At 36.5% G+C, this 12,239-nt stretch overlaps 1 protein-coding gene across 5 annotated transcripts in view; it reads left to right on the top strand.

The window, feature by feature from the left end:
- Window positions 1-12,239, top strand: part of LOC105465507 (minichromosome maintenance 9 homologous recombination repair factor) — a 126,057-nt gene that overhangs the window by 83,710 nt on the left and 30,108 nt on the right. For all 5 annotated transcript variants that reach the window (XM_071096366.1, XM_011713958.3, XM_071096365.1 and 2 more), the window contains exon 8: window positions 765-939. In XM_071096366.1, coding sequence (XP_070952467.1) covers window positions 765-939 — 175 coding nt within the window. The remainder of the gene's footprint in view (window positions 1-764; window positions 940-12,239) is intronic.

The following is a 12,239-nucleotide window of genomic DNA, read 5'->3' as shown; positions in this document are numbered from 1 at the left end:
ACATATGAAGATAATCCCTTCCCTCATAACTGGAAGCAAGCTTTTCATTTTCATCATTGGAATGTAATAATTACTATTCTCTATCGCTGCACCCTTTTCTGTAAACAGTGTGTAGTACACAACCTCTGTCATAAGGTCTCTGGAGATCTGTTTGCCCCTTCCAAAAGTTTAGACCACTCGATCAGAGCACCTACAAGGAGAGACAGAAAATTTGGGAACTTCTGGTTGCTACAAAATACTGGAGAACACAACTTAGATTTTTAGAGCATAGGAGCTTATGAGGCCTTCCAGTGACTAGATATGTGACGCGGTTGTCCTGATGCCATCCATTCTTGGTTAACTGCAAATAAAAGTCTTTATGCCCTTCTCTTTAAAATGTAGGCATCTCTTTCCTTTCAAAGGTTAAGATATGCCTTTTTTGTTTTTTTAAGACAAGATCTTGCTCTGTCACTCAGGCTGGAGTGTAGTGGCTCTAATACGGCTCACTACAGCCTTGACCTCCTGGGCTCAAGCAATCCTCCCGCCTCAGCCTTCTGAGTAGCTGGAACTACAGGTGCACACACCACCATGCCCAGCAAATTTTTAAATTTTTTTGTAGAGAAAAGGTTTCGCCATGTTGTCCAGGCAGGCCTCGAACTCCTGTGTTCAAGAAATCCTCTCACCTCGGCCTCCCAAATTGCTGGAATTACAGGTGTGAGCCACTGCGCCCAGTCAAGATGATGCTTTTGAGAATGAAAGTTGACATGGCTTGCTTGTTCCCTCAGGTCTGACGGTAACTGCTGTAAAAGACTCAGGAGAATGGAATTTGGAGGCTGGGGCATTAGTTCTTGCAGATGCAGGCCTTTGCTGTATTGATGAGTTCAATAGCCTCAAGGAGCACGATAGGACCAGTATCCATGAAGCAATGGAGCAGCAAACCATAAGTGTTGCTAAGGCTGGGTAAGAGTTTCTTTAAAATCTATGGGAATAATGGGATTATTTAATATTTGCTTAGGGGAAAATGTGAACCTTGTTGAGCTGTAAGGTATGTTTGGTCCTCTTTGGGATGATCAGTTATCACCCTTCAAGATACACATTACAGTTTTTCCTTATTAGACCATACAAGTGTGTGAGGAAATAAAAATGAGCTATTGGGAAAAAGAAAAGGAAAAGTAAAGTATAAATGTGGTTGACTAAACTAATGGAAGGGATTTATGCAGAGCTTTCAATGCAGGATTCAACTCATTCTCTTTTTCATTCAGTAAACATTGTGTGTGGTACTCTGGACATATTACTGTGTTAGGAATTTTGAAAAGTTCAAAAAGAAAAAAAAAATCATAGTTTCCGGCATTCTCCTTATAAATCCTAATGGAAGGTTGATTACAGCATATGGAAAATGAAATAGTAAATAATGTAAGCATAAGATGAAATGCCTTTTGTGACTCAAAGAGGCTCAGGATTGAGCTGCGTGAGTCCTGGCTACACATAAAGTAGAGGAAAAGAATAAGCCAGGTTCAGACAGAAATCTCACACAGGGACTGAAGTGGTTATGGGAAACTTACCTGACTACAAAGACTGGCCACCAAACAGACTGCCAGGTCATTCAAGCAGTAACAGGGCTAAAACTGTTTCCATCTTAATGCTGCTATTATGGACATGAAGCCAACTGATCAGACAGGTAGGGCTGCCAGCAGTGTCTTCAAATAGTCATGAGTACTTGGGAGCCAGGCAGACACTGGTATATAGAGATTCTATGAGATCTATTTGTATACTCTAACAAAAAAATTAATGAGGAGTGAGGTTAGAGGGACGGGGGAGAGTAGGATATAGCCCACCAGAAAAGATACAAGAAAGAACTATCAGACCTATTCATTTGTTCGTTCACTAAATATATATACTCATTAAAAACCTGCTATGTTTCAGGCATTGTGCTAGATTCTAAGAAGTGCAAAGATGAATAGAACATTGTCCTTCAGGTGTTCACGATTTTATTAGAAAAAATAGATAAATCCACAGTAGTATTATAAGCAAATAAACTTTAATTATTGCTTCTAAACTCTTTGAAGAAATCATAAGTGTAGTTTATTAAGTGTCTTCAGAGACACTTGTCTCATTATATCTCCATTTAATGAGCTTTTTGTGCTATCTGTAAGTATGTTGTAAGTTCCAAAATCAACATTCTATAGCTGATTCAGTTCAATTATTGCACCAAAAGCCTGGGCAGTTTGTCATAACCACAGCTACTTTGTGTACTGGAAAAATGCTTTTTCCACTCTGTGGTAAAGGACTGGTTTTGACTTTTTTTTTACTCCATCAGAGACATATTGTTATAAAATACAAGAAAAAAGAATTATTAAAAATGTGAAATGAAAAAGCAGTGACATACAAATATTTCAGTAAATTAAATCCAATGCTATATAAAAAGGGTTATACATTATAACCAAGTGGGTCTCATCCCAGAAATGAAAGGTTGGTGTAACATTTGATCAATCAGTGTATTAGACTAAAAAACAAAAAACATATCCCAATAGATGCAGAAAATGTGTTTGATGAAATTAAATACTCATAATAAAAGTTCTCAGCAAACTAGAAGTTTCTCTCCCTGTTTAAATGCTGTCTATGAAAAACCTACATGAGGGCAGGCATAATGACTCACTCCTGTAATCCCAGCACTCTGGGAGGCCCAGGCAGGTGGATCACCTGAGGTCAGGAGTTTGAGACCAGACTGGCCAACATGGTGAAACCCCCTCTCTACTAAAAATACAAAAATTAGTTGGACATAGTGACACGTGCTTCTAATCCCAGCAACTCGGGAGGCTGAGGCAGGAGAATCGCTTGAACCTGGGAGGAGGAGGTTGCAGTGAGCCAAGATCACACTCCACTGTGCTCCAGCCTGGGCAACAGGTGACCTCTGTCTAAAAAACAAAAAAAAAAACAAAAAACACCTGCATCTCATACTTCATGGTGAAAGACAGTGTTTTCCACTAAATATTAGGAGCAAATTTCTGGTAAATATTATACTAGAAGTACGGTCAGTTTAAAGAAATAAAAGACATTCACACTAGAAAGGAAGAAGTTAAAACTGCCTGTATTGTATGTGGCATGATTGTCTACTTAGAAAAACAAAAAGAATTTAAGAAAAGCTACTAGAACTAATAAGTGAATCTTACAAGGTCAATGTATAAAAATTAGTTTCTGTTTGCTAACAGTGAACAAATGGAAATTGAAATAAAATATACATTTATAATAGCATCTCCAAACAGGAAGTATTTCAGGATAAATTTAGCAAAATCTATTCTAGATTTGTACTTTAAAAACTGCAAAACATTAAGAAAATTAAAAAGGACTTAAATAAATGGAGAGCTATACCTAGTTTCATCTATCAGACTTAATATTGTTAAAATGCAAGTTCTCCCCAAAGTGATCTGTAGAATCACTGCCTTAAAAAAAATTTTTTTTGAGACACAGTCTCACTTTGTTGCCCAAGCTAGAGTGCAGAAGCCCGATCATAGCTCACTGCAGCCTTGAACTCCTGGGCTCAAGCCCACCCCTGAGTAGCTGGGAATTACAGGGATGCACCACTATGCCTGGCTATTTTTTTTTTAAATTATTTTCTGTAGAGGTGGGGTCTTGCTATGTTGCCCAGGCTGGTCTCAAACTCTTGGGCTCAAGTGATCCACCTGCCTCAGCCTTTCAGAGCACTGATTATAGGCATGAGCTACCGTGCCCAGCCCAGTGCAATGCTAATCAAAATCCCAAACACTACCTGTTCCCCAAAAACCTATTGAAATTAACAACAACAAAAAAAATCCCGTCAAGCTTTTTTGTAGAAATCAGCAGGCTGGTTTTAAAGTTTATATAGAAAAGCAAAGAATAGCCAAAGTGACTTTGAAACAGAACAAATTTGGAGGACTTACTTTGTTTTAAGATTTGCTATAAAGCTGTAATTATCAAAACATTGTGACATTGGATAGACTCTTCAATGGAAGAGAATAAAGGTCCAGAAATAGACCCACAGATAATGTCAATTGATTTTCAAGAATGATGTCGAACAATTCAACAGAGAAAGGATAGTTTTTGTTAAATTGTGCTGGAACACTTGAATATTCATATGTTTTCCCACCCGGAAAGACCTATACCCAAATGGTTTATAGCAGCTTTGTTCATATTCACCCAAAATTATATAAACAACCCAGAAGTTTATCGACTGATGAATGGATAGGTAAATCTTGATACACCCATACCATGGAGTACTACTAGCAATATAAAGGAACAAACTACTGATACACTCATGAATCAGCAACATGGATGAATCTTAAAAGCCTTACGTGAAGTGAAAGATGACAGGTACAAAAGGCTATATAGTTTATTATTCCATTTATATGAAATGCTACAGAAGGCTAAACTGTAAGGAGAAAAATCAGAAATTTCTGCTAGGGGGTTAGAGGAAGAAAATGACTATAGAAGGGCATTTTTTTAAGATAATTTTTACTCTATGTAAATTATACCACATGACCCTTAATTTTAAAAATTTAAAAACCCATATATTTTATTCAGGATGCAACAGACATGAATTCACTCTGTCCAGTTGCTATTAAAGTTTCCAAACACTCACTCTTCCCGTACTCATCTCTTCCCTGCTTGGTAACAGCATATGAGTGGCAAGTTCACAGCTGAAGCTTGGGGTCAGGATAGTAGACCTACATTTGGAAGGTTATATAAAGTAATAATAGTGCTTGGGGAGGCGATACCATTTATGATCCGTAAAATCCTTTTTTTAATTGGAGTGACATCTTCCAAAGGAAATAATTTGAAGGATAAACCTTCAGATCGGATTTTTTTTTTTTTTTTTTTTTTTTGTCTATTTGAAAGGAGAAGACATGAAGCTGTAAAGCTAACAGGTGAGAGATTTGAGGTTTAATTATTTTGCTACTAATATTTGTAGTCAAGATTTCATTATTTCTCCTTTAAACCGTCTGTCAAACATGTAATATAGAGTTATGTACCACATAACATTTTTGTCAGTGATAGACCACATATATGATGGTGGTCTCATGAGATTAGAATACCTTATTTTTACTGTGTTTAGATATGTTTAGATGCACAAATACACACCGTTGTGTTACAGTTGCCTACAGTATTCAGTACAGTAACATGCTGTGTAGGCTGGTAGCCTCGGAGCAATAGGCTCTACCATATAGCCTAGGTGTATAGTGGGCTATATTCTCCAGGTTTGTCTAAGTACACTCTATGATGCTTGCACCAGAACAGATCGCCTCATGATGCATTTCTCAGAACATAGCCTCGCGTTGAGCAACCTATGTATATTGAAAGGAGTTTTGCCGGAGAAGCACTTTGAGTATTTTGACTTAATGTAGTTTCCTCAAGAGCTGCTTTTTTAGACCACCACACCATGGTAGGCATTGTTATTGTGGTATTACTGTGCAAAAATTTGTATTATTACAGTTTCAACATAAGGTTCTTTCTGTTTTGTCTTAGCTACTATCTAGAATTTAATACCCCCTTGAACTATGGCATGGATCACAACCAGTATTTTAGCCTTGTAATTTCTTTATATTTACATTAGAATTTTTACTTTTCTGAGCATTTTAGCATGTAGATTTCATTTAAAGATTACTATAATTATTTAATGCATTAAAGGAATTTCAGGATCTTTGTTCTCCTCTAGTTATTATAGTAAAACTAGCATTCTATTTTGTTCCTCACCCCACATAACTAATTTCTGGGTTCATAAAGACATTTGTACAATTTTATTATTATCATGCATTTTAAAAGATATTTAGTTCCCGAATATTACATAACCATATAATTATGTAATTAACTCTATTCAGTGGTTTGTACTTTTTATTTCTCCATCTTGAAAAGGTTTCTTTTTTCTTGATCAGTTTAGTGAAGACATTTTGTAATTACCTTGTAATAACAGAGCTTGGGTTCTTATGGTCTCCTCTGATCTTACTGAACAGTTAATTTCCAGCCTATTCCAAGGGACAACAGGACCACCATGTGCTCACTAGCATCTACTAGTAGCTGCTTTTGATTTGGAATGTAATGTTTCTAATACATGCTGGCCTGAAAATTTCAAGCAGACTTCACATTTCTCACATGGTTCAAGAATTTAAGCTGGGTGCAGTGGCTCATGCCTGTAATCCCAGCACTTTGAGAGGCTGAGAGAAGAGGATCCCTTGAGCCTAGGAGTTCAAGACCAGCCTGAGCAAGATGGCAAGACCCCTATCTCTATATAAAAAACAAAAAAAACAGCAGAGTACAGTGGTGTGCACCATAGTCCCAGCTACTCAAGAGGCTGAGGACGCCCTTGAACCCAGGAGGTCAAGGCTGCAATGAGCTATGATCACGCCACTGCATTCCAGGCTGGGCAGCAAAGTGACATCTCTTAAAAAAAAATTAAAATATTATTTAAAAACAGAGCAGTCATACAACCTGCATTTGAGTCTCTTCTGTCTTGGATTATTAGGTTCTGTGTTTTCCATACAGAGAATGTGGCCTGAAACAAGAACCCCCAGGAGGAGCAGATGCTTCCAAGAGATCAAACACTGCTTTAAACTGCCACCGTTGCCACTCAGGACAACAAATACCAACAATAACAACAGTGAATATCCCTTCATTTAAAGTAAAGCAAAATTAAATTGTTGATATTTTTGTTAAAAATAGTTCAGTTATGGTAGAAAGAACTTTGGTGTTAGAGAGACCTAGAATCAATTCCAGCCACTGTTACTACTTTCTTAACATTGTGGGTGATAACTGTCATCTCTGATACAAAAATAATAACACCCTTCTTATAGGGATATTCTCAGATAGAGTTCATGTATGTCAACTTAGGTCTGGGTCAGAAGATACTTACGACTCTTCAAAATTATTTTATTTCATATGTATATAAAGGTGTTTATAGGATTCTCTGTATTGCTGAATGCACTTGCATCTCCAAAATAGTTTCTGAAATATTACGTCAACACCATTACCAATAATCACAAAAAAGTAATATTCAAGCCCTCTTTGCGGTCCTTTTTTGTGCTTAGATATTCCACTGAGGTTATATGTTGTTAAAGTGCATGTTCAAAAGTAGTTTGAATGCTTTTGTGTAGTTATATTATTTATTTGATATACAGTTAAGAAGTTGTCTTTGAAACTTCTGTTTTCATTCATTTATAGCATTTGCTGTTTTTACCTCTTTTATTTAATTTTATTTTCTGAATTTGTAAAATATGGCTTGTTTTAACAAAGTCAAACCTGTATAAAAAGACATGCGAAAGAAATCACATTCATATCCCTACCCCTCCCATTCTGTTTTCTTCTATCCCTGATGGATATTCATTAGTTTCTGATCTGTCCTTCCTGTGTTCCTTTTTTTGCAAAAATAAGCAAAACCCATGGGGATAGGTATGTGTGCCTGTGTATGCATCTCCCCTCTTTCTTATCCAAAAGATAACAAACTGCATATACTCCTTGGCACTGCTTCAGTGGTATCCCATGGATGATTATATGTAGTATTCTTATTATCGTGTTTTAGAAATTCTGCAGTTTTAGTTCATATCCCCTTTCTCCCAAGAGTTGCTTAGCAAGTTTTTAGTCTCTAGGTAGAAGGACCAATTTTTGATGTGAATAATTTCTAGTTTTATTCCGTTGTGGTCAGAGAATGTTGTTTGTATTGTTTATTTAAGGAACTTCATGAGGTTTTTATCTTTGCGACCCAATATAAGGTCAATTTATTTAATAGTGGCCCTTTTATGCTTCAGGAATTATATTCTCTATAATGAGAATATAATGTATATATGTTATACACACACACATAAACTGTACCTTATAAATGATGTTATTTAGGTCTTCTATAACCTTACTTACCTTTTGTTTGTTTGATGCATTTTAGACCAAGAGTGACGTGTTAAAGTCTCTTATTATTGGGCTTTTGTTTATTTCTCTTTGTATCTCTTGTAGTTTCTGCTTTATGAAGGTAGTTGTTTTGGCCTTTAACATTTGTACTTCTGTCTTAAGTGCTTTGTGGCCTGAATTTTACCTTGCCTATATCAGGATCACAACTCTGGATTTCATAATATTTATATCTGTCTGATATATCTGCTCATTTCTTTATGTTTAGCCTTTTGATTTCAATATGTTCTTTTGTATGCAGCATAGAATTGGGCTTAGATTTATGAGCAACTGAAAAATCTTTTTCTTTTAATGTGTTAGATAAGCAGACTTACATTTATTGGTATAATCAATATGCTTGTTGTCAACGGTTTTATTTTTTAAAAACGTACTGTGTTTATTTTTCTTTGCATTTAGGAATGTTTGCTTTTTTTTTTTTTTTTTTTTTCCCCTGAAACAAAGTCTCAGTCTGTCGCCCAGGCTGGAGTGCAGTGGCACAGTCTTGGCTCGCTGCAACCTGCTCCTCCCAGGTTCAAGCAATTGTCCTGTCTCAGCCTCCTGAAGCTAGGACTACAGGTGCACGCCACCATGCCTGGCTAAGTTTTTGTATTTTAGTAGAGTTGGGGTTTCACCATGTTGCGCAGACTGGTCTCAAACTCCTGAGCTCAGGCAATCTGCCCGCCTCAGCCTCCCAAAGTGCTAGGATTACAGGAGGGAGCCACCACGCCTGGTTGCATTTTTATTATAGGTTAGGGTTTGGCAGACTTTTTCTATAGAGGTTAGCATAGCAAGTATTTTAGACTTTGTGGGCCAAACTCTGTTGCAGCTACTCACCTCTGCTGATGTAGACAGTATAACTGCATCAATATGTCTGTGATGTAAACAAGAGAAGCCGTAATATGCAAACAGATGGGAGTGGCTGTGTTCCAATAAATTTTTATTTATTGTAACAGATTGTGGGCTGCACTTGGACTGTAGTTTGACAACCCCTATTCTAGGGCTTATGTTTTAAAATACGTTTTATAATGCCTACAGCCCCATTTCTCCTCACTTGGGAACTTTAAATAATATCGTGTGACTCCAGTCTATTAGCCATGTAGTAATCAGTGAACTTATTCTACTTTCCCCTTTCTCCCTTCTTCTCTTCACTGAAATAAATAGTTGTATTATTTGTACTTTGTCAGAACAAATAGCATTTACTTACTACTATTCTTCCACTTTTATGCTTTGTTTTGCTTTGGTCTGTCTAAAATAAAGTGCTTCACCATCCGTCTTTTTGGGAGGGCCAGGGCATCATCATCATCTCTTGGTTGAATGAAGCCCATCCTCTAGCAGGTACCTTATGAGGGGCTCCTGATTATTATCTTGAATTTTTGCATGTTTCAAATCATCTTTCATAGCATTGACACTTGAAAAATGAAAGACAGCTTGGCTGGATATAGACTCTGGCTTACACTTTCTTTCCTAAAGTCTTGCTTTCTATGTTGCTATTGACAAATCTGATGCCATTCTGATATCATTTGCTTTATAGGTGATTTAGTTTTTTTGCCTGAAGGCCCAAAGCGTTTTCTCTTTATCTTTAAAGTATAATATTTTTACTAGACTATGTCTTAGTTGATTATACCTGGTCAGTTTTTCTAGATATGAGCGAGCCTTTGACATGTATTATTTTATCCCTGGAAATTTTTATTGAATGATTGTTCAACACTCTAGTTCAGTTCTTTGTTTTGTTTTTATTTTTCAGAAGCTATAATTATTTATTTGCTAGAATTTTTCCTAGGCTCTGCAGCAACAATTTTTTTTCCTTAAACTTCTTAGTTTTTCTGTATTTGTTTTATTCTCTTGGCTATTTTTATTCCTCTCCTTAGCACCCTTTATTATATTTTCAGTCCTGTCGGTCCTTTCTTAGATACCTTAGATTCAAATGTTAATTTCTTTTTTGTTTTTGTTTTTGTTTTGAAGATTCATAGGGTACCTGAACAGGTTTGTTACATGGGTATATTACGTAATGGTGGGGTTTGGGCTTCTGTTGAACCTATCACCCAAATAGTGAACATAGTCCCCAGTAGGTAGTTTTCAAACCTTGTCCATGTCCTTTACTCCCCAGTTTTGGAATTCTCAGTGTTTGTTGTTTCCATCTTTATGAACATGTCTACCCATTATTTAGCTCTCACTTATAAGTGAGAACATGCAGTGTTTGATTCTCTGTTTCTGCCGTAATTAGATGTTCATTTCTGAGATTATTTCATCTTCCTCCCCCTATATCCATTTCTTACTTCAGTTTTATCATCTCTGGATATACATCTTCTGCTTTTTTGTGCTTTTATATTGTGAATTTTTGAATTTCTGATTTGGGATGGTTTTTCATATTTGCAAATGTTTGCTTAAGGATATTCAAGTCAGGGCACTGTTACAGATTTCCTTTGCTTTGCGGGGTTTATTGGGTGGGGTAGGGAGATGAGGGTTTTATCAACTGAAGTATTTTTATTCTTGTAGTAGTTTTATGGAGCTGCATGTTATTTCCATTCATTTTAAAATGTCTTATCTTTTTCTGAATCATTATTATTAGGTATTAAGGTGATGGTGACATTGGATGGTGTACTAACTCCTCTGAGTTCAGAGGAATCTCAGTTAAGTGCATTTTACTTAATAGTGTTTTTCATAAGGAGATGATTGATTTGTCTGTTTTGTGATTCTTATTTGTTTCTATAGGATGTTTAATATCCATTGCTTGGCTCCTTCTTCCCCTGATCACCAAGACTCCAGGTGACTCTTGTCCCTTGCAGGTCTCCTCTATCTACTCCAGGATCCTTCCTATGACTGCCAACCCTGGTCCCAGGAACTTTCAGGCCCCTCTTTCTATTCTCCAGTAGTTAATGACTTTGATTCACAAGGTCTGAAACCTGTTCTCAGTATTTCCCCACTCTGCATGGGATTCTCTCCTCCTCCTGGCATTTTATCAGTGTTCTCCAGCATGAGACCCCCATTGGTTTCTCTTCTTTTCACTTAGTCTCCACCGATCTTTCCACTCCAGAAAGAGCTCTAGAGTTAGCTTTGCTGGTTTCTGGTGTTTATTTCTCTGTTTATATATAAACTGAAGTTTGTAGTATTCTCCACTTTCTTTGTTAGTTTTTAGTTTGACGAGTTTTGTTTTGTGGGTTTATTTACTTGCTTTGTTTAACCATAAGGTCTTTGGAGGGTATGTTGAAGTATGGCTATAGGTAGCTGCCATTATCATATGGGAACCTAGAAATCAACATTTCATTTTTTAAAGTTATTCTTTTTTATATTGTTTAACTCTTAATGTTGACTTTTATTGTATATTTTATATGTTTTTAATATATTACTCATGTTATTTCTGAACCACATCTAGGAAAAGTAATTGGAGAGGTGGTTGTCTACAATTATTTTGAAGAGCTCAAATAAGAAATGGAATTAGATTTGTTCATATCCTTTAGAATCAATGGCTGGAAGGTTCAGGGAAGTGTATTTAAAATTAGCACAAGGAAGACTTTTTTGATGGTTAGCACTGCCTAAAGATCAGGTACATTGCCTCTAGGGTTATAGAGGCCTTCAGGTTTAGGCTAGAAAAAAATTCTATAAAAAATTCAGTCATCCAATGAGTAAATAGACAACCTTTAAGGTTAACCTTTGCCACCAGTGAGAGGTTGCAAATCATGAACTGGCCTACAAATTCAGCTGTAGGATGGTTTATTGTAGACTATGTACATAAAATATGGTTTTATATTTTATTATTAAATATTGAACATCCTGTGCTAGACGTAGAAAAAGTTCAGGAAACAACATCAAGAGTTCTCCCCCTTCTCCAGTGGAATTGAAAAAATAAAGTAAAAAACGACCAAAAAATTTTTTTAAAAAAGAGCTCCCCTTTTTTTTAGTGACCGCAAGAATACACTGGGCATAGACAGAATTACTGTAATAATTGAGGGCAGAGAGTCCAGAGCTAGTCTGGGCTATATGGCGGTTCCAGCTTCACAACTTACTAGCTAAGCATATTACTGAACTCTCCATAACTACTGTTCTACTGTAACATAATTTGGGGGAACAGGAGTTTGTTTAAAGTGGATGTATATTAGCTGCTGTATTATCTCATTGCCACCACAGCATCAGAAGTTTATTCATTTTCAAACCTGTTCTCTCGTTATTATGACTCAGATACTTTCTGTTGCTAATTTTTGTGTGTGTGTGTTTGCGGATCTTTTAGGCTTATTCAGCTCTTCTTAGTAGATGAGTTCTCCTTCCTGTCTCCATTTCAGATGCCCTCTAGAGAGACCCAGTAAAATACAAGTCTTCCATATTTAAAGATTTATGCAAGAGCAGCTCTAGGCTCCTGGCCA

Source organism: Macaca nemestrina, chromosome 5, assembly GCF_043159975.1.
Source record: "Macaca nemestrina isolate mMacNem1 chromosome 5, mMacNem.hap1, whole genome shotgun sequence".
NCBI classification, from domain to species: Eukaryota; Metazoa; Chordata; class Mammalia; order Primates; family Cercopithecidae; genus Macaca; species Macaca nemestrina.
The sequence above is the reverse complement of the archived record's forward strand: the minus strand, read 5'-3'. Positions and strand labels throughout refer to the sequence as shown.